The sequence below is a fragment of the Cynocephalus volans genome, chromosome 11 (genome assembly GCF_027409185.1).
Source record: "Cynocephalus volans isolate mCynVol1 chromosome 11, mCynVol1.pri, whole genome shotgun sequence".
Classification (NCBI taxonomy): Eukaryota; Metazoa; Chordata; class Mammalia; order Dermoptera; family Cynocephalidae; genus Cynocephalus; species Cynocephalus volans.
In genome coordinates this window covers 32,997,396-33,020,597 of record NC_084470.1, presented here as the reverse complement: position 1 = coordinate 33,020,597, position 23,202 = coordinate 32,997,396, and the positions used below count along the sequence as shown (strand labels likewise).

Sequence of the window (23,202 nt, the reverse complement as noted above, 5' to 3'; positions counted from 1 at the left end):
AAAAAATATTAATGAGATTTTAAAGCCACAAAATCTACCAGGTTAGCTAGCTATCTACTTTGAGCTAATTCTGCAGTTAAGTCTCTATTCTTTATGAGCAACCTATGTTTTCAATCTTAAGTTTTATGTTTGATAATATTGTTTGTGAGAAAAATTAAATCTTTTTTTATTCCTTTAAATTCCTAGGCAGAAGATGGCCAAGGAAAGGTGCCTGAAAAAGTCCTTTCAAGATAGTCTTGAGGACATAAAGAAGCGAATGAAAGAGAAAAGGAATAAAAGCTTGGCAGAGATTGGCAAACGCAAGTCTTTTATAGCAGCACCTAGCCAAATAATCAGTAAGAGATTTTTACGTTTTCCTTTTACATCACTTTTTAAATTTATGTTTAACAACTGATAAATTTTTTTATCCTCTTTTAGCCAACACTTCTTCACTGCTGAAAAATTACCAAGACAACAACAGAATGTTAGTTTTAGCTGTGGAAAATGAAAAATCCAAAGTGAGAGAAGCCCAAGATATCATCTTTCAGCTGAGAAAAGAATGTTACTACCTTGCATGTCAGCTATATGCACTGAAAAAAAAACTTACTTCACAACAAACAGAAGAACCTGCTCAGGTATTTTCATTACAAAGTCTGAATATCTTAGAGGAAAAGAACCCATGAATAAATAGTTTAAATCAATTATGCTATTTGATTACTGGTAGCTCTTTTATTGGTGAATTGATTAAAACATCCTTTTTTTAGTGCTTCAGCACAGCTATTGTGTCTGGCCGGTTAAGAAAGCTTCCGGCATGTAGGTGATTGAGGCTTATGCCTTCCTTACTTGGTTCTGAAAGCAGGTAGCACAACAACATGCAGAAGAAATAGTTTAACTTTTTGCACTGCTTATCCCTTTGAATGTTTGACTAAACGAGTCAACGCTAGGGCAATTAAGCTAAAGGTCTAAAGTGGTAGTTGACGTGGTCCAGAAGTTTTAATCAATGCTGTCTTAGCTTTTATTTTAGCTTTTCTATGTAGTTTTGCTATGCCCGGTGGGGTTTTATAAGAACTACTTTTATTTGGTTTGTGGGGATTATTTAAGTACTTTTTGAAGAATCGTTTTTACCTACAAGTTGGCTAAATAAGGAAGACTATATGTTAACTCCCAGACAAGAAATATCCTGAACATTTTGCTGACCAAATTTTTAATCTGATTCTGTTTGTGTCCAAGGTTGTAAAGAAGGGGCTCAAATATGGTCCTGCCAGCCAAAACATAACAGACGTGAAGAAAATTTGCTTTAGGATATTCCTTGTGTCTCATTGTCCGTTAATCCTGAGAAGAGTAACGATGAGCCAGTTTCTCCTTCCCTTTTCCCAGAAGCCACTGCCAGGGAAATTACATGGGGCAGAGAAAGAGAAAAGCAGTGGTGAGTGTCAGGTGTTAACACAACAGTTTACTTTCTTCTCGGGGGCCATCTGTTTGCGTGCCAGTGAAGACAGTTGGATTGGCACTTAGGCCAGAAGGCCAGATAAGAAAGCCAGACTGTAGTGATTGGGGTAGAGGTATGGGGGGACTTGAGAAAGGAATTAATGTCACCTCTCCGTTGACAGGAGAAGTCAGTGAAAGAGTTCTTACTTCCCTGTAACTAAGGTGATTCCTTATTTTTTCTATGTGTGATATAGACATAGGTGCAATATATACATATACGTACATACACATATACAATATGGACATATATAGTGTAGTTGAGAATCGCCCCTATAAAGGTATGATTTCTTCACCTTCGTGTGAGGGTTAGATTATTTAAAACAATTTTTTTTTCAGATTGTAATCTTTCCTAACTTTTTCTTTTCCTTGTTAAGTCAACTAGTAGGGGAAAACAATCCCTCCAAATGCGTTCAAATTGTCTTCCCTTTCCAAAGTTTTTGCTGAAATCACACAAATAGTATGAAATGAATACTCAATGATCACAAAAACAATGGGAAAAAAATTCTATTATTGCAGGCCCCTTAACAATTATCAATGATTTTTTAGTGTTTTTATTAGAACGTGTTGTTAATTGCTGGACAAATGTATTCTTACCATTTAAAACGTCAAAGTTTATTTTTTGCCATATACTTATTGCATGTGTCATTTATCCTCAGTCATCATTCTATATTCATGATTCAGTGTTTATTAAGTAAATTTAGCAGTGATGGAGAAGCTTAAAATGCTTTAATTATAAGAATGTTTTCTTGCCTAGCAGTGTGTGAACTTAGCTCATATGTAATTTCTAACAGCCTTTTATTCCCTAAATTATATAATGGATCTCTTAATTTGTTTTTCAGTTGTATTACTGTATAATTAAATATTCTTTTCTCCTTTTTTTACCTTCAATAATAACACTAATTTCAGAACATTAGCTATATTGATATAAAATTTAAAACTAAACAGGATTAAATTTCTGGTTGTTTTGTTCCTGATAAACAGTTTTAGCCCATTTATTATAGCGTCACCATATTATACATGCATCAAATTTCAAGAAGCAATTGAACTAAATTAGAGTGGCTTCTTAAGAATTGGACTAGAACTATCACCTTCCTTACATGAATCTAGAAATCTGCCTTTATCTGTACTTGTGGTCTCCATCTTCCCTCTTGCTACAGTGGCAGAAGGGTCCCTGCTCCTATTAAAGACCAAGCTCTCCCCTTGTGCATTAAATTCCCTTCCTCTCACTTTCTGTAGGACTTTGCTCAGATATTTGCTCTCTCCTCCATGTGTCTCCCTCTACCAGATCATTCCAGCCACCATAAAGAAGTGCTTTGGCACCTCTCACCTTAAGAAGAATAAATGTAACCTCTTCTTGTCTCATCTCTATCTCCTCATTTCTCTGCTTCGCTTTACAATTAGAACTTTTCCAAAGAGAACATGTACTCATGTCTTCACTTCCTCAGCTTTCATTCACATTTGAAACCATTCTTAATCTTGCTTCTGTCCCTACCATGCTATTGTCCCTGTGTGTCAAAGTCACCAAAACCTCCATGTTATCAAATTCAGTGCTGACTTCTCTTTTTTCTTGACCTTACAGTAATATGCAACACAGGGATTAGTCTTTACTTGAGATACTTTGATATCTTAGGTTTCTTGACATCATACTCTCCTAGTTTTCTTTCTACCTTTCTATTTCATGTCAGTCTCCTCTGCCAACTTCTTTACTTTTAAATGCTAGTTGTCCTAGACTCATCTTATCCCCTCCCATAGCATTAAATACTATCTGATGGTGACTTCACTTCCAAATTTATAGCCCAAGACCTAAACACAAAAACACACACACAACTACTATATAATTTCTCCACTTCAATGTTTGTAAACAATCTCAAACATACTTTATACAAAGCACAACTCTTTATTTTCCCTCTCCCAAAAATACTGTGTACTTCTACCCGCCTCCATAAGTCTTACTGATCTCAGTAAAGTAGCCTGTCCATTTGCTCAGGCCAAAACCATGAGAGGATTCCCTGTCCCTCATTGTCTATACCTCCATTCTCATTCAATCCTTGAGCATGATTTATTTAAGGCCTTACACTGAGCTTCACTGTCTTAGCCACAACTCTAGTCCTGACATATATCATGTCTTCTTTAATTTGCTGTGATGACCTCCTAACTCCTACACCTGGCCCCTTTCAATTCATGCTTCACAGAGTGGTCAGATCTTTTTAAAACTTAGGTCATTTTACTTCCCTGCTTAATATTAAGTGACTTCCCATCACACGTAAACTAAAATCCAAACTTATGGCTCTCAAGGCCCTGCATTATCTGGTTTCTGGATGTACATCTCCTACTGTTCTCTGTGACTGTTCCAGCCACAGCAGCCTTTCTTTCCTAAATACAGAAAGATTTTTCCTATATCATGACTTTTGTATTTGACATTTATACTGCTTTCTCTTCCTCCTGCTCTTTTAATGGCTGGCTCCTTTGCAGTCTTCAGATTTCAGATCAAATTCACTCTGTCTGAAAGAGGCCTCCAGCCTTAATTTCTATCCATCACTTCACTCTGGCTATTTCCTTCATAGCACTTTTCACTATAACATATATATATATGTTTTGTTTTTAATTTCCTCTCCCTGTGCTAGAATGTAAGCTTTAAGAGGGCAAGACTTAATCTATTTTTTAGCTGTTATAGTCTCAGTTCCTAGAACAGTGCATGGCACAATAGTGGACTATCAATAAGTCTGTGTTATTGAATTATTATTTATGAATACTTCAATTGTAACAGTGTTTTCTTTTGTTTTAATACATTAACAGAACCAGGAAGTTTGTACCTCTGGAATGGACTCCAATAGTGATGACAATTCCAGGAATTTATTTGTGAAGGATTTACCGTTAGTATCAAATTCGTTATTATGACTGTTAATACCAAGAAAGATTTAATTCTGTGATCCATTTATGAAAGGAAATTTGCATTACATTGACTCTTATACTTGGAGTCTGATGTTCTTTCTACTGAGAATATTTTTAAGAAAATTTGATGTGTTGAAATTACATTATATATAGCCAAACTAAAGTTATCTTTTTCTTATATTTAGTTACTTTTTTGATGTCTAGGAATAAGAAGGTTTACTAGAATTTTTAAAGTATTCCCTTCAATCATATTTTTCTCTGTATCATGTGTTTATTCTAAGGATTGGTTATTGAAATGATGGTATTTTCCCAGTCCTACAAATAGTTTGGTTTAGAAAAAAATATGTGATAAAACATCATGTTTAACACAGCTGTCACACTCTCCTACTGATCCAATTCATTTTTCCAATCAGATCCCATGTACCCTCTTCCCCTTCTCTTGGATGAGTGTACTTTATTTGTTGCTTATGAATTATTGAGATTTAATTACATACAGTAAAATGTACAGATCTTAATTACACAGTTGACGAGTTTGACTCATATATACACCTGTGGAACCAAAACCTCTATTAAGATACAGAGCATTGCCATCCCTCTAGCCCAGGGTTTCCCAGTCTTGGTACAGTTGACATTGTGGGCCAGGTAATTCTTTGTTGTAGAGGACTGTCTGTGCATTATGAGATGTTTAGCAGCATCCTTGGCCTCTACCTACTAAATGCCAGTAACATTCCACTCTTTAATTGGTTAGAGCCACAAAGGACTCCAAATATTGCCAGATATCCCCTGGGGAGCATAATTGCCCCTGGTGAGAACTATCACCATAGATAGGTCCCTTGTATTCCTTTCAAGTCTATCCCTTTCTCCTGACAGAAGTAACCACTAATATGATTTCTTTGTCCCCGTAGATTACTTTTAATCTTTAGTAGTTTTTAAGCAGTTGAACTCTAAGATCTGACAGAATACTTATGGGCAAAAAGTAAGATGAAGTAATCGAGTTTCAATAAGATTTCTAAAGTAGTTATTAGTTACTATAACCCTATATCTGTTACCTAACCTTTATTTAATTTTTGCTGTCTAGAGTGGAAAATTCTCTACAAAGATTAAAGAATAAAATTACAGTTAGAATAACACTGCCAGGAATAGTATTAGATGGTAAAGAAAATTTCTTGTTTCATGAACCAAAGGAGAACAAGATTTTTAAAGAAAATGGACAGTGTTAAACAACTTCAGGAGAGTTCAATAGTTAAGTACAATAAAAGTGTGTATTAATAATAAATCACTGTTCTACTAATGATAAAGCAGCCTCCTAAAAAGTTGAGTAATCAAACTGCATTTAAAAAACATAAGTCAATTTTGATTGGCTGTTTCTTCAGTTAAATGAAATTGAGTTGTAGTATGTTTTCAGGTGAACTATCCAACTTAGTATGTTAGTTTTTCCAGTGGCAATTGAATGCTAGTTGTAACAAATCAGCCTCCATGTAATCGTGATAATTATTTTTTGGTTTCCCTTGATATAGAATAGATGTATTGATTTGGAATTGAATTATGAAATGATACTAAAGGAACGGAAAAAAACTTATAATTTAGGAAAATATTAAATCTCTTTTTATTACATGAATGCTAAATAAATCCCTGGTTTTTTATTGGTATTTTCTAAGGCAAGTTCCTCTTCAAGAAACTGACTTTCCAGGACAAGGAGAACCATCACAAACAGAAGGTAATTGAAGCAAAAATTACAAAGGGCAAGATAAGATCTTTAAGAACAAGTAACAATTAAATTTCTCTAATTCTTTTTTTTTTTTTAATTTTTAAAATCTGTTCATGTGGTGTTGTGTTTTTGTTGTTGTTGTTGTTGTTTTTTACCCAGGATCTCCTCTTTACCATCATCTGGTATTCTGCTCACAGCAAATCTGTTTATTTTAGACAGAATAATAGAGATTTAAAATACATCCATCCATTGTGCCAAATCTGTAATTGGAAACCTTGACTATAACTATGGCTACAATTTACTGAGTCTTACTATGGGTCAGATTCTGTGTTAGGCATTTTACATTGATTGTCTCACTTACTCCTCAGAACAACCTGCAAATATAATTACAGTCAGTTCCATTCTTTGTAGACTCATAGGGGTAAAGCATCTCACAAGAAGTAGCCCACATGGTAAGAGCTCAGGGTAAACTCAAAACTGAACTTAAAAGCCATGCCCTTCTTACTACTGTTATTTATATTATTTTATTTTATTTTATTTTATTTTTTGGCAGCTGGCTGATACTAGGATCTAAACCCTTGTCCTTGGTGTTATAACACCCCACTCTAACCAAGTGAGCTAACCAGCCAGCCCCTTACTACTTTTAAATTGATGCGTCCCTGTTCTCAAATATCAATCACCTCTACTTGAACCAAGCTTTGAAGAAGGGATAGTTTTTGGTGGGCTTTTTTTTATACTTTAGCGACTGGCTGGTAAGGGGATCCGAACCCTTAACCAAGCAGCACCGCTGCTCTAACTGAGTGAGCTAACCGAACAGCTCTGGGATACCTTTTGAATAAGCAAAACCAGATGAATATCCTCACTTTTCCTAAAAATACAGATTATATTTCTTACCTGAAAGGGTTTCCAATTACCCAAATCTTACTCATTTTTCAAAAACAATTTAGTTCCCACTTCTCAGTATATTTGTCCCACTTTGGAATATGAGGTTCCACACCTCTGAATCTGTACTAACAGACTATTCATTTTTCTTTAAAACAGGGGTATTTAAAACTACATGTTAGAATATTTTTAAAGGTTATGTAAGATTCTTTCACAGGATAGATATAAGCCATCAGTTAATTTACAAGTAAATAGAAGGTAATATTAAGTTCCCCAGATTTCAATTTACTTACAGTAAGTGCAGGAAAACCACAGAGTGACTTTTCTGTTGTTTCTTTTTGTGTGTGTGTGTGTGTGTGACTGGTAAGGGGATCGCAACCCTTGGCTTGGTGTCCCCACACCGCGCTCAGCCAGTGAGCGCACCGGCCATTCCTATATAGGATCCGAACCTGCGGCGGGAGTGCTGCGCACTCCCGAGTACACCACAGGGCTGGCCCCTGTTGTTTCTTTTTAACTTTGAATTCTAAGATTCCTGAAATTCAAATTTCTATAATGTAAAACTGTTTTTCTCATTTATTTTTTAAATTCTCAGAGCACATGCCTACTATGCCTCAAGACACACCAGGATTTGATTTTGATTCAGGTGAAGCTAAATTTACTGATAATATCTTACCTAGAACTGTATCTCTTCGTCGCCATTTAAAGAAACATTATAACAATCTATGTCAGTCTGATACTTTGGATGATTTTGAAACCAGCCATTTGGCAGAGCAGTCTTTTGAATTGGAAAGAATTAGATTAGAAGACCCACAAGTAAATATGCACATACCTGAAAATGTTGAACAAAATGTTTGTCAGTCGAACAAAGACCAAGTTATCTTACCACTAAAACTGATTGACCCAGGAAAGTTTACTAAAATGAAAGAAATCATTTTAGAACCTAAATCTGAACAAACTAAAAGTAAGCATAGAGACGTACAAGGAAGAAAAAGAGAAGAGAAAAGAAAAGCTAACAAAAGAAGAAAATCGAAATCTACATTAAAATATAAAGGGAACAAAAGTGAAAATAAAAAAACTGTTTCCAAAAAAAAATTGGATGAATCTGTCAGTGCCAGTGATGCTTACAATTTTAATCTGGAAGAGGGTGTTCATCTCACTCCATTCCGACAAAAAATCAGCAATGATTCTAATAGAGAAGAAAACAACAGTGAGTCTGAAGTGAGCATCTGTGAATCAAGTGGTTCGGGAGATGACTCTGATGACCTCTATTTGCCGACTGGCAAGTACATTCAAAATCTTGCCAGCAAATCAGATAGGAGACCAGTCACCAGGCCTCGATCTAAAAGAGCACTAAAAGAGATGGATGTAAAAGAGATGGAGGGTTCTAAGCCAACAGAAACTCCCACCAGTAAGTGATCTACTTGTTTGGTTTCATTTTTAATGTTTATGTTAAATGATCACTCCTGATGCTTATATACTGTACATTCCACCTGTTTCTCTGGGGGAGGTTAGAGACTAACCGTCTGTCTCTCTCTGGGGGAAGTTGCCATCTGATTAAATAGTGAGGAGCTGGGGGTGGAAATCAGAGTTGTGTTGCTCTGACTTACTTCAAGCTAATTTAAACACTCTAACAACAAATATTACTTCTTATGGAGAGAGCATTTTTATTTTCAGGAAATGAAGCCTCCCAAGGAGGCAGGGGGACTTTTTTGTGGAGTTAAATTGAATTAAAGTATCTTTTATACACTAACCTGAAATATCCCCTTGAAAAAGAAATCAAACTTGAATCCAGTGACTTGTCATTTTAATGGTTTATATTTTTTGGTTTTTGCTTTATATTTAATATGACAGGAACCATGATTTAAAATTATTTTCTAGTTACTGAAGGTGACCTAATGAGACCAAGAAACTTTTTCCTCAGTTGACAGCTTAGGATTCTTTTGTAAGACATTTCTAAGACATCTATAAACTGTGGTTTTTCAAAATATTGTCACATTATTTCATTTGATCCTCAGAACAACTCTATGAAGTATAGGTGTCATTATGATTGTTTTGTTGATAAGGAAACAAAAGTCTAAAAAAGTAAGCGACTTTCCAAGTCTACCAGTTAAGTGGGGGTAGCACGCAAATATCTTTTAAAAAAACATACCCTAATGTTATTAGAATAAATCAAACAAGTTTGGAAAAATGTTGGTAATTATTGAAGCTAGGTAACTTGGGGTTCATGATATAACCTGATTGTATATGTTGTCGCCATCTTTGTGTACGTTTGAAAATGTCCATAATGAGTTTTTAAAAGAAAAAAAATGTACTTTAAAATAGTGTTACTCAGTTTGGTCTCCAAAAACTCATCTAGAAACTTCTTAGAAATGCGGAATCTCAGGCCTTACCCTACGCCATTGAATCAAAATCTGCATCTTTTTAACAAGTGCCTTTTGTTTCATATGGATTCATGTATACATTAACGTTTGAGAAGCATTATCCTGGGATATAGCAACTGATCTGATATTGTTGCTTAGACGTATTTCTCTAACTGAAAATTGTAATAATATAGTACAATATATTTATGTGGCAATGAAAAAGATAGGCTATTTGAAACCCAGATAACCCTGGAGCATATTGCTGCTTAGTATTAAATCATAGTACAGTTACAATTCAGTTTTTCTGGGGATGCAATTTGCTTTTTAAAGCTGTTCCAGGAGATTGTCTTACAGTGTCCTTACGGTATGCTGGGTATCTGCATCCCAATATAATTGTAGCTCCAAAATGGAATAACTGGGATGTTTATGATAGGAAAAACGATGGGTAACTTTTTAACGTACTAACTTTCCTAGAAGGAGCCTTTGTTCTCCTGGTTTATACAGAGGCTATGATTTAGAGTTCTCATTTATTTAATAGAATGAGTTTAAGTGGCTTTATAAGACTATAGCAAAACAGTCAATGATAACCTTTGGTACTGAAAGAGATAGAGGGGCCTTGATAATTCTAAATAGCAAGGTATGACTAAAATGAAATTCCGTAGTTTAAAACTAACTCATTATGCCCAAGCCATCCTAGAAGAATTTTAAGTTTTAGTAAACTCTTCTATCAGTTCTTCACTTTTACCATAATTAATATTTTAGCATTATCTGGTTTGAAAGGAAGATAAAAAAATGTTGAAAAGGTTGAAAAAAATCTGTATTATAAAGTGCTGGATTTTTGTATACATTTAGGATATATAATTGAGTATAATTTTAGTTCCTGTGATTTTTTTTTTTCCTGGAACTATATTCAGTAAAAGTTGTTTTTTGTAGGTACACCACCTGAAACTCACCAGTCACCTCATTTTAGCCTAAAGGATATCACCAATGTCTCCTTGTGTCCTGTAGTCAAAGTCAGAAAACTTTCTCTTTCTCCAAAAAAGAATACAGAAAGCCCAGCAGTGTCTCTGCCTAAGCGCAGGTGCACCGTCAGCATGAACTATAAGGAGCCCACACTTGCTTCGTAAGTATTTGATTTGTGGGAACTCATTTTTAATGATGTGTGGGGGTAGTAATGTTGTCAAGCTTTGTTCAAGAATGAGTCTTAAAATAGCAAAATATTTTTTAAAAATGAGCCATTTGAAATATAAAAATTTGATAAAAAACTTAAGTGGGCACATTAAAATTGGCGTATTTTACAATAACTTTGTACTGAAAAATAAGTTGATATTGACATGCTTACAATTATACCTAAGATCTCTTTTTATCCTTATAGGAAACTGAGAAGAGGGGACCCTTTTACAGACTTGTGTTTCTTGAATTCTCCTATTTTCAAGCAGAAAAAGGATTCAAGACGTAGTTCTAAAAAAAAAAAAAAAAAAGGTATGAAGCAAATACAATGAAGATTTTCTGTTGAAAATTCATTCTACACGCCTTTCTGTTGCTTCAAGAGAGAATCTCTAAGACAGTCACAAATGGGTCAAACTATTGCCATAGAATATTCTCTTGACAGGACTCTGGATCATAAACATTTCTTCAAAACTATACTTCAAATGTGATTTTTGTCTTAAACCTTTAAAAATTTGATTTATTTCTTCTTTTGAATATAAATAACTGGACTTAAGTACTGTAATTGTTTTGATTTTTTATGCTGCCTAAACCTCCTTAATTTTAGTTAAAATGTATCTTACACCAATATTTTGGAAATTAATAATGATTATGCAAACTAAGATATTTTAATTATAAACTTCTGGCATCTTTATTTTTCTCTTAAGTGGGAGATACTACAGTGAATGATTTTTTTGAAGACAGGATCTTTTGAAACTCCTTATATAATATTTGAGTAAACTAAATCTTTGACATTCACAGTAGGGTATACCCTAAGTTGTTTGTGGATCCTTTATACCATTGTTGTATTTAATTTTTCAGATAAAATGTGTTTGGGATCATGATTAGAGAATTGATGGTTGTTTAGGCCCAGGGACTAGGTAAATGACTAGTTCTGAACCCCGAGCTCTAAATGTTCAAAGTGAATGCCTCAGCAAAATCACAAATTATTACGTCATGGACTTTCAGAATAGCTCCTAATTTAGTCAAAAGTCTCAAATGTATGAATACTAAGGGTTTTTCTGTATTTTTGACCAACCGAAGAGGGAATTAGTTCAGAAAGTTTGATGTCTATACTTGTATATACCTCTTTAAATTTTTAAGGCATTGTAGGTTACCCATTTTTAAAGAGCAATAAAGTTTGTATAAGATAGCACCTGTGTTTTCCTTCTATTTTTTAAATGTGAAAGAATACCTGTCTGGTTGTTTTTCAACCACTCCTCTTAAACTCATTCTTTAAATTCATGGAAACTCTAGAGTGGCTATCTTATCTAAGAATAAATACAATTAAAAATTTCTCAGGGCCGGCCCGATCACTCGGGAGAGTGCGGCGCTGGTAGCACCAAGGCCATGGGTTCGGATCCTATATAGGGATGGCCAGTGCACTCACTGGTTGAGCGTGGTGCAGACAACACCAAGTCAAGGGTTGCGATCCCCTTACCTGTCAGAAAAAAAAAAAAAAAAAATTCTCAGTCCCAGTAGACACATTTCAAGTTCTCACTAGCCACATGTGGCTAGTGGTTACCATACTGGGGACAGTGCAGATATAAAACATTTCCATATCACTTCCAGAAACTTCAGTTAGACAATGCTGTTCTAGACTACCAGTAGGCAAACTGGCCTATGGGCCAAATCCAGTACGATGCCTATTTTTGGATCGTCTACAAGCTGAGAATGGTTTTTACGTTTTTAAATGGTTGGAAAAAAAAATCAAAACACTTGGAATCCATTTTGATGACAGAAAACAATAACTTTCAACTCCAATAAAGTACCTACATAATATCACTGATTTTGTCTCTTAGCCTGTAATGCCTAAAATATTTACTTTCTGACCCTTTATCAAAAATGTACCAACTCCTGCTCTAAACCATTGACTGACTGCTTTGTAGATCTTTCTCTTCAGACACTTTCTCATCTAGCTTTGATCCTCACCTTTCCTTCATCCCCAGTCAACCACTATCCTAAAACCAGTGTTAAAGTTTTTGTACTTTTAATATTTCTGTATTCTTGCTGTAGGGGTTTATTCCTAGACTGTTATTGTTTTGTATTTTAACATTTTACATGTTATCATTTTCCTGTGTACATATCCTTTTACAACTGACTTTTAACTCAACATTGTTCTTGAGATTTATTCACGTTAGCAGATGTAGATTATTTTCATCATTGTACAGTACTTTATTATATAAATAAACCAGACTTAGTCAATTCTCCTGAGCAACAATTTACTTCCACTTTTTCACTATTTACAAATTAGTGCTACAGTTGAATACTCTGCGTCCTTGTACACATGTGCATAAGCTTCCATGAGCTGATATCTAGAAGTGGAATTGTTCTGTTATAGAACATACTGAACTCTAACTTTAATATGGGTTAGCAAATTGCTCTCTACATACAGAATCATACATAATTTAGAGGATAGGAAAATTTTCTGTCTCAACACAGTGATAATACTGGACTCTGGATTCCCTCTTTTGCAACAATTCTGAAACTGCCTTGGGACGAAATATGGGAAGAACATAGGGCTCATTTTGCTTTTTTTCCTTCTTTCTGGGATCATAGTCCTATACTACTTATTGCCCAATATTTGGAAAAAGTTGACTAATATACTTCATCCAATCTTCTTATTTATAGTGGTCAACAAGTCCCATAGTGATTAGGACTTCATAAACAGAAGTGGAAGCTGTTAATTTATCCTGCTTGGGATCCAGTTATTATAAATATTCATTTATAATATTTTAATATGTATTTAATTTTGTATTCACAAAATTTCATTAATTGTGAAAATTCTTAGCTCGTGGAATATTGCCTTGCCCCATTCTCTCCTTATGCAACATCTAATAATCTTTGGGCTTTGATTTAACTAATATTCAGCACACCAACTGTGCTAGGTACTGTTCTAGGTACTTGGGATGCCTCAGTCAACAAAACAAATACTCTGTCCTAATTGAACTCACATTTTTACAGTCTGTCTTCAGTCTCTTAACCCCTTTTTCATATTTTCAATCTTTTTGGCTATATTTTCAGTATCATTTCATTAGTTCTATATTCCAGTTCACTCATTCTATCTTTGGCTGTATTATAGCCTTTTTAACCTGTCAATGTTTTGTTCTCTATTTTTAACCATTATAAGTGCTTACTTTCTTTTAGGATATTGATTGTTTTTTCACATTAGTTACCTTAATCTTGATATTTGTTGCATCTGCTGATCTTTGATTATAATGAATTGTTTGCTCATATGTTTTCTAATTTTTTATCATGAACTCATTCTTTATGGGACTTATTTTTCCTTCTGAGAAAAATTTGTGGATTTTGTTACACAACCTGTAACAACATCCTTACAGACTGATTTTGTATTTGCTTTTACCAGGAGCCCTGTAGATACCACCTGCCTAAGAACTCATATTTATTTTATGCTGTATTTGGGGATTTGTTTAGGGATTCCCAAACCATGTAAGAAATGTAAACTTGAAGCTCAAACTTACTTGAGGTTAAGTCCAAGGGCTTTAAATACTTAGGCTAATTTTAGTCTCTGCTTTCACTAATATTTACAAACCTTTTAGATTCTTTATGATGTGTGTATGGCGGGGCCAGGGGGATGTTAATACTCTGTTTCACTTGACCCACATACATATTAAAACCTAAGTCCTTTAATTAGAGATAGCAACTTTCCTGGGGTGACCAAGGGAAGAATCAGTACATGTGTCGATGTCCTGTGTTTAGTTTCTTGTTAGTTGTGTCACTTGGAGACTGTCCTTTCTTTCTTGTAAACTCAGCTATGTTCTTAAATTTATTGCATTTTACCCCACATTTCCAAGTGTTTTCAGGGGTCAACTTTTTTTAAGTCTTTGATATTATGTAAACCAGAAGTCTCCAGTCCATTGCCAAGATAATTTTTTTTAATCAAAAAATTTGATTATGCTTAACAGCCATTTCCCATTTCTCTTAAGATAAAATTCTGTGTTCTTAATGTGGCCTGTTATGGCCTGCACCATCTCTCACCATCTCACACTAGTTGTCTTTGCTCCCCACCACCCGTCAGTCTCTCAATTCTTTCATTCTTTGCTGCATCAGGTAGTTCTTGGCCAAAATTGTCTCTGCCTGCCTCCCTCCAAATTTTGCCTTAGCCAATGCCTATTCAGATTTCAACACACAGCTGAAAAGTCACTTCTGGGAAGCTTTCCTCAAGCTCACACTTGCCAGATTATGCCTTCCTTTTTATGGTCTCATAGCCCTATAGCAGTGAAAGATCCAGAACTTCCATATAGACAAGGCCTTAGGGTGGTGATGTTTTGAATGGGGGAGGGGAGTTGGAGGACCAGGAGCAGCCTAGGAAACTTATCTAGAAGCTACATTTGCCTAACAAACATCATTTGCATTTAAATTATATTTTTATTGAAGCTACCCTTGGTCCCACCACTGCAAGCTCTACCTTCCAGTTAGCTCTCTTGACACCTGTAATTACTATCCAATGTCTTACCTCCCCATGAAAATGTAATTACAACTTTGATGATTTTGTACCTACACACACTCCAAGTTTCAGTAGCTCACTTGGGCCTACTGCAAAAGTCCAGGATTTTTAGCAAGGTGTATCATGATCCTGTCCAGGCTGATTCCCCACAACACTTCAGCAACTTTGATTCTAACCTGACATTAATCTCTCACCTCTGAATTCACTGTTAACATTTCTTCTCCAGTTTACCTTTCTTCCCCGGTAACAGAATTTATTCCTAGAAGCTGGCAACTCATCCTTATATCCTTACACATGAAGGTACTTCAAAAAGTTCATGGAAAGATTCACATTATCTTTTAAATCTATTTTTCCACAAACTTTTTGAAGTACCATCGTAGGAGATGCTCAATAATAGCAGAGAATGTAAAAGAAATAGGAACTACAGTTAGAGCCTTAATATCCACATACTTCACACTGCAACAACCTAGAACAATTACTCTTTAAATGCAGATGTGGCACTGTCCAGTTTAAGAACACTGACTCTGGATCCAGAATCCCTACATCTGACTTCATGGGAAAATTGCCTTTCTGTATCTCAGTATTTTCATTAAATTGTCATAAGGATTCAATGAGTCAATACATATAAAATGCTTAGAAGAGTACCTGACACCTTGGAGGGTTTGATAAGTGACAGATTCCTGGGTAAAGAAATTACTTGGTTATAGTGATCCGTGCAACCTTCACAGACTGACTACCTGCACTAATTCTGTCTGTTAGTTCAACCCACTTAGTACGAGTGCAGATAAAATAATGTTCATATTATATTAACAATACTTGAACACGGATTTAGGTAAAAAGCCTTTCTAATTTATAATATTAGCTAAAAAATTTATATAGTTTCACATTCACTTCAGATCATCTTCACATACATTATTTAAATACATCCTCACTACAGCTCTGAGCAAAAAGTTGTGTGGCTGATGGGAGAACAGACTCAGAGTGGAACAAGACTATATGCAGTGTCTCATCCATAAAAGGTGCTGGGAAGTAGCATTGGTGCAAGAAAGTATATGTAATAAAATAAAACACAAAACGTATTCCAGCTTGGTATTTATAGAAAATATGGAGAAATATGGCCTAGATAGGAAGTATTAGGAGAGTTCCATACAGCTCCATGATCACACTCAAAAGATTTTGATTTTTGGCATCTTGGAAGTTGGTATCTTGCATCATGGTGGCAAGTTTCATCCTCTCCCTGTCCTGTTCAAAGTTTTTATCAATAACATGGACTTACATAATTTTAACATTACATTTATATAATTTATAAATATATAATTTATGAATGCAAAATCTAGAAGGTATAGATAACAGTGAATACTGAAGCTGAAATCAAAAAAAGCTCCACAGGTTAATACAAATAAGTACAGAAGGAATTTCCTACAAAATTAAGCCCATATCTACTTTGTGACCTAACAATTCCACTTTTAGGTATTTACACAAGAGAAGTGAAAGCTTATGTGTATAAAAAGACCTGTACAAAAATGTTTACAGCAGTCTTATTGTAAAAGCCAAAACCTGGAAACTACCCGAATATCCACTAAAGTTAACTGGATAAACAAGCTGTGGTATATTCCAACAGTAGAATACCACTCAGCAATGAAGAGGAATGAACTGCTGTCACATGCTATGATATGGATGAATCAGACTCAAAAGAGTACAAACTGTATGATTCCAATCATATGAAGTCAAAGAATAGACAAAACTAATCTATAGTGACAGAAATCAGAAGTAGTTGCCTGGAGATGGGGAGGGAAAGTGACTGGAAAGGGACACAAGAGAACCTTTCTCAGGTGATGAAAATACCCTATCATCTTTAGGGTAGTGATTATACTGGTGTATACAATTGTCAAAATTCATCAGACTGGACACCTAAGATCTGTGCATTTTATTGTACGTTCATTATACCTCAGTTTTAAAAAATGTTTAAAAACTGTAGAATGGATATTGAGCTGTGCACACACACACATAGCTACAACTGTATGAGTATGCCTGAGTGTGTTGGGGGGCAGGGACAGTGCTGGCACACTTACTTAGTAGCACTCTGTGGGAAAAGATTTGAATTAGAGCTTGATCACAACTTAGTATGAACTGAGGGTCTATTCTATTCAAGTCTTTAAAACTGCTTACTGTAACCCAACCTAAGGGCTTCCATGTAACCCTTCACTCATTCCATTGCTGGACAGCCCTGTCACACAAAAAGTCAAATTTCCTGTTCTTAGATGTTTTACAGCAGAAACTAGATGTCCATCTGTTAACTGTGTTAGATGGGAGATTGACAGAGAACAAAGATTATTAAATTGGGGTTCACCAGTGAACTTTAGGAGGGTCCAAGGACCAAATGCACTGATATACAGAAAGTATATGTGTGTGGACATGTACATTACTTTGAGAAGGTCCAACAAATTCTCCAAGGGATTTCTTTTAAAGAACATAAAACCTAGACGAACTGAAACTGGTAACCCTCGGTCCAGCTCATAAAATTTCACACACACACATATATATAAATATACAAATACACACACACATAAATTACACATGTAGTTTCTAATTTTTTTCAGCTCCTGACCTTGTGAAGGAGTTGTGTTAGACCTCCCAGTACCAAGAGGGAAGAGGAACTTTGTTTTCTTTGCTTTTCCCTGCTTCTTTAAAAGTAAAGCGTGTTCTCATAAAGAAACCAAGTCATAAATACACATAAATTACATTAAAGAAGCCTTTTTATGATGCTTACAGTTGTTTCCTCACCTCCTTTTAGCATCTTCTGTTTATTGAAGCTCTTCCTCCAAAGGATATCTGGAAACCTTCTTCCACTTGCTCTTTATTTTTTCTTCTTTAAATTTATTTTCATCTCTTTGCTTAACTGGGACATTAGTAACACCGTTTATGCTCTGCCCATCTTCATCATAACTTACACTGATAGCACTGAGGCACCCAAAAGAGAACGTAAATAAGAGGGCACCTCAAAAAGTTCATGGAAAGATTCGTATTATCTTTCAACTCTATCTTTCCACAGACTTTTCTGAAGTACTCTCACACTACTCTAAGAGCCTTAAGACTCAAGTGGAGATGTTGACTTCAGTCTCTGCTACCACTTTCCCTGCCCAACCTTCCCCCTTGCACCTTTCTTCCACCAGCAAGAAAAGTCTGAATAGTCAAGAAATCTATACATATGTTTCAAAAGATGAAAAAAAGTCAATCTCCTAAATAAGAACTTGCAATCACTATGACCTTTGATATTCCAGAGTAGCTGATCTCTTTTCTTTTGGCATTTTTTACTTTGCTAGGAGGAGAATGTTAGTTCAGAGCTACAGCAGAACAGCTTAGAATATGGAAAAGTCTGAAGGCTGCCACCAGGAACCCTTCCTTGTGCAGCACTTAGAATCTCTTTCACATAAACACTGAGGTTGGTCTGAAGAATGTCAGCTTAAAGGGTGACAAATTATTGGTGTGTCCATAGTACTTCAGTCTGACCTTTTTTCTACTTCTGAGTTTCCATAACTATAAATTTTACTTCCAGATAAAATGAAAACCTCAAAGTCTCTTTTTTACCATTTTCTTCTAATAAATATGACCATTTTTTAATTATTGGTTGAATGATCAAAGCTAACTTAATGGAGTTTTTTGACTATGGATATATGAGGTGGGAACGGGAAGGAGATCTTCATTCCAGAAGTTTACTTCCTTGTAGGAGGACATCCATCATCTCCTGGCTTCCCTCTGCCCCTCACCCACTCCTCCCCTGGGAGAAACTTCCTAATTAATGAGGTAAGTACTAACTAACTTATTATAGGTTGTTATGGACATGGGTTGGTTGATGTGCCCCGTTCTCACCTGTCCTGTCTTCAGAGAGCGTCATTACTCCTGGCTGTGTACTAACCTTATGTATTAGTAATGGCCCTGCCCCTGGAGGGACAAGCCGGCGGTGGTACCAAGCTGCTGGCCAGTCACATCCTGCGGTTCACTGTTGGAGAGCCCATTTTCCACAGACGTAAGTAAGCCATAGTCTCCAATATTCATTTTATTAGTAACAAAGGTGATATTTTGGCCATGATATGCCTTATTTTTCTGATTTCTCGGTTGCTTCAGATTTCAGTAGGGAGGCTCCTTTTTCTTTGGTCCTCTCAAACCCCAAGAGGATATGGTTAATTAGTCTTTCCTACACACAGCATTTTGAGTAACATTAGAAGCTCATAAAGGAGATGTTTAAAAATCAGCTGTATTTTTTATCTCTTTATTCATCTATTTCACCACTGCAAAGCAAAAATCTGTTAAAAAGATCTTTTAATTTCTAACCAGTAACACTCTTCTTATGATGGATCTTTTTTGTTGTTGTTTTGTGCCAGATGCACTGGATGACTCAGAAGACAGTGTCTCTCCCTCCTGAAAATCTCTCACTGATGGGCTATGGGTTTTTATGTGAAACTTCCCACAAATGCAACAATTCTAAACATCTTCAACAAAATGGTTAAATGCTAAGAATTAAGGATGGAGTCGATGGTCATCAACCAGATCGTAACTTTGTCCTATTAACTTCAGTCTGCTAGAGGAAGAAAACACATCACCAGATAGAGAGCTTTTTAAAATATAATTTAAAACTATTTTGTACCAGTACAATATATTAATTTACAAATGTAAAATTTTATCAGCTGTTAAAGCATTTGCAAAAACCACACATTCTACTTCAGCTTTATTGCACAATATCTATAAGAAAATATTAATTTTTAAATTAGAAAACATAAAAATGCTTTCAATATAGAAGAGACAAATCTGATTTTAAAGACAACACTCTATAAGAATGTCTACCCAGAAAATAACAAACTTTCACAGGATACCAAGCTGGATAGATGCTTCAGCAGATCCGGTACAAAGTACTGTTTAAAACCAGTCCAAGATACTTAATCCAAACTGTATCATCATTCTTCATTAGAAATCTAGACACCACTCAAGGTGGTTTCTTATACTTAAAAAAGTTGAGGCATTTTTCAGTGTGAGCATTCTGAATATCTCTTACATATCAAAAACAACACTTCCAACTTAATAGCCATTTGCAGGTTTTTTTTTTCCTTCATGCAGATTATCTCTGGCAACTGTTTTTAATGACTATTAACAAACATTTTAATTTATTTATGCTGATAGAAAACATCAAGTTAAATACACTTTTAAAACCTTGTCCTTTACAAAAATCAGTTTATAAATTTGCATCATAAAAATTAGTGTCAAGACCATCAAGATGGCCTTCTTTTATATGGTTGTATATTAGCTGGTTTTCCCAGAGTTGGGATGGCAGATGTCCCACTTTTCTATGTAGTGTAATCAAGAAATAAATCCAAGTACTAAGCTGGAATCCCAAGACAGGTTAATAAGGTTGTATGATGGACTTTAGTGGGATATGACCCTGGACCTATATACCATTGTAGGTGTTAAAATACTGACAGCAAACCTTTGTGGGAATTTAATACACTTCAGACGATAATCTAGAGATGCAAAAGGGAAAATGTTCATATACACATTATCAATGAAGTTCTGTGTATGATAGAAAAGAAAAGTAAAATCCTTATTCATTGGGACAAGGATTCACCAGACTGATACATACACAGATTATGCATCATTTCCTATTAAAGCATGTTGATTCATTCTCAGGTGTTTTCAAGTTTATGCCTTTGTGACCCAAGAAATTACCTTTTGGAACTTATGGCCTGCATAAGCAAAGTCAAATGTGACATTACACATTTGTGTAGAGAAAATAATTATTAAAATAGTGGTTATGCACTCACAAGTTTGTTGTAGGTAGACAGAATTATCAAAAACCCAGATGTTTATAAAAAGTTTGCATTATTTAGAATTTCTTCCTTAGGAATCAAAGCAGTTGCTTTTCTGGAACTGCAATTTTTCAGAACTGCTCAAAGCACCTCATCTAGATGAGTGTTTTAAAAATATATATATAAAAAGTCTACAATGAGACTTCAAACATCACATATTTCACCTTTTTGGGTTTTTTTAAAATCATATATCCCTTCCTTAAAAGTCCTTCAGAATAAAACAAAAATAAACTCTCACATTCCATTAGAAAAAAATGGAAACATTCACTGTCTGAAAATTTTCTGGATTCCCCCAAATCTTGGTACTGTGTGCAATTTCCTCACATACAGGTTTTTGAGGAAACCCCTGATCATCTATCATGGAATAGTTGGCTACTGGACATGCCATAGAAAATTAACATTAATAGTAGTAAATAGATTAAAATCTATTTCATAAAATAAGAATGTTCTATGACTTCAATTTAAATACATATCTGAAAAGCTAAAAGGAGGCTTTTTTTTGTTTGTTTTTTCAAAAGTGCTAATTATTACATTTACAAGTCTCTTCAATACATTATGTCCAGTTCTTTGTAAAACTAAACCACCTTGCTTTAGGCACACTGCTTGATGAGTTCCTAAGAAGCAGAGGGGGAAAAATATCACTTGTCAATTAATCCAGCTTCCTTAATTTTACTGAAGAAGAATTTCTCCAGGATATTGGCACATTTGTAGTATTCACTCTCAGGGGGGTTGTACTCTTTGCAATTGGTAAAGACTCGCTGTAAGTCTGCCATGAATAATTTCTTAGACACGTAGTACCTATTCTTGAGGCGTTCACTCATGGTTTTCAGATCTGCACAGGAAAAAAAGATATTAGCCATCTTTGACTCCTTTTAAACACTAGCTGGCAAAAGTGAGACTGGGGAAAAAAAACCTACGTTGTTGGTTTGATCACATTTTTATCATTGCAATGCCTTTGTTTAAGAGAAATTCTTATGATCAAGGGAAACAGTTTTAAACTCTAAGTTCATTCTTTTGAGAGGGTTTTTTATGTAAAACCACAGCCATTTGAACATTAAAGGAACCATTATTAGTCATCTGGTCCAATCCCCTAGTCAGCACAAGGAAGCTAAGAAGATTAGCAGAGATAAATGTGATAAACTAACTACTGTGAGCTATTCATTCAGAACTATACAGAAGAGGCTCTGACCTACATGGAGTCGAGCAGGTGTAACATTTGTATTGAATCACTGATTTACTTAAAACAATCTTTTGTTTGTTTGTTTGTTTGTTTCCACTAAATTCACAGATGTTGTGGTGTCAGGTAGACAGAACTAAAGAAACTAAATAAATACACCCGCAAATACACCAGTGACCTTGCACATAAAATGGTTCAAATGAATCTTGTTTCATGCTCCATCAGTGAAATAAAAATGACAAACTTTACTTCATTATCGATTTTATAAAGCCAGTAAGCTTTGTGAGACTATTTTAAAAAAACATTTTCCCAGTATATCTACTTTCTTTAATTTGTATGATTTTACACGTAATAACAGTACTTCATCTAAACTTCTAAGATGGCAATGCAGTTTCCTCAATCTTCAATCTCAGGACCAATTTAAAGAATTCCATGCAGATTAGAAGATGATAACACTTGTCTATTTATAGGTCCCTGGTTATCTTTAAGTCTGGTTCTACCACTAAAAATTATAATTCTATTAACTCTACATAAAAAAATAATTCAAAACGGCTAAAGAAACACTTCTGACTACCCATATCTCAGATTCCTACTACATTAGCAAATTTTCCAGAAGGAAAGAAATGTACAACCAAATATACTGGGATTATCATTTAATAATAAGTAAATTTATGTATAACACCCCCAAATGGGAAGAAATTCATTTGCATCAAAATCCTAAATCCACCACAAAGCACTAAAGAAAAAATAGAAAACATCTGCTTCTGACTATCTCTTGATTAAAGCCTATCTCAGTTAGAGAACATGTCATCACATTTGTAAGTTCAACTTTCAATTATTCTTTCGTCTCTAACTGAAACAGTTTGGAGTGAGAGAAAAATCTTAAAAAGTGTTAAGATTCACAAAGCCTCAGCAAATTCCCCACTGAGTGTCTCACCCAAGTGTGACTGAACAGATCAAGATGGTCTCTCACTTAAGGAAGAAAGAACAACAGAATTGTTCCTCTCTAAGTAAAAATAGATATTTACGGTCCTTTTACCTAAATGCCTACCCCTTAAAATATGCTGCCCAATGCAATGCTTGTATTGTTTTAGAAAGAGACATATAAAAAAAAAAAAAAAGGAAAAGAAGGAAAGAATAAAAGAAAGAAAGAAATAAGGGGGGAAAAGAATGAAACTTGATAC

At 35.0% G+C, this 23,202-nt stretch overlaps 2 protein-coding genes across 7 annotated transcripts in view; one reads left to right on the top strand and one right to left on the bottom strand.

The window, feature by feature from the left end:
* KAT2B (lysine acetyltransferase 2B) overlaps nt 1–23,202 on the bottom strand; it is a 212,099-nt gene that overhangs the window by 75,194 nt on the left and 113,703 nt on the right. The window contains exon 18 of one of the 3 annotated variants that reach the window (XM_063114027.1): nt 19,240–21,673. The exons of 1 other annotated variant lie outside the window; for it this stretch is intronic. In XM_063114027.1, the coding sequence (XP_062970097.1) occupies nt 21,480–21,673 (194 nt within the window). In that variant the 3' untranslated portion in view covers nt 19,240–21,479. Of the gene's footprint in view, nt 1–19,239; nt 21,674–23,202 lie in introns of those variants that run through there. One more of the 3 variants, XM_063114029.1, reaches the window with a different exon arrangement.
* Nucleotides 194–13,893, top strand: SGO1 (shugoshin 1). 4 transcript variants are annotated; one of them, XM_063115007.1, is made up of 8 exons: nt 194–335; nt 418–614; nt 4,264–4,340; nt 6,018–6,076; nt 7,542–7,592; nt 10,243–10,432; nt 10,685–10,791; nt 13,886–13,893. In XM_063115007.1, the coding sequence occupies exons 1-8, from the start codon at nt 194–196 to the stop codon at nt 13,891–13,893; spliced, it is 831 nt and encodes a 276-aa protein (XP_062971077.1). The 4 variants fall into 4 exon arrangements, with proteins under 4 accessions (XP_062971077.1, XP_062971076.1, XP_062971078.1 ...); XM_063115006.1 differs by having other exon boundaries at nt 7,542–8,357; XM_063115008.1 differs by lacking the exon at nt 7,542–7,592.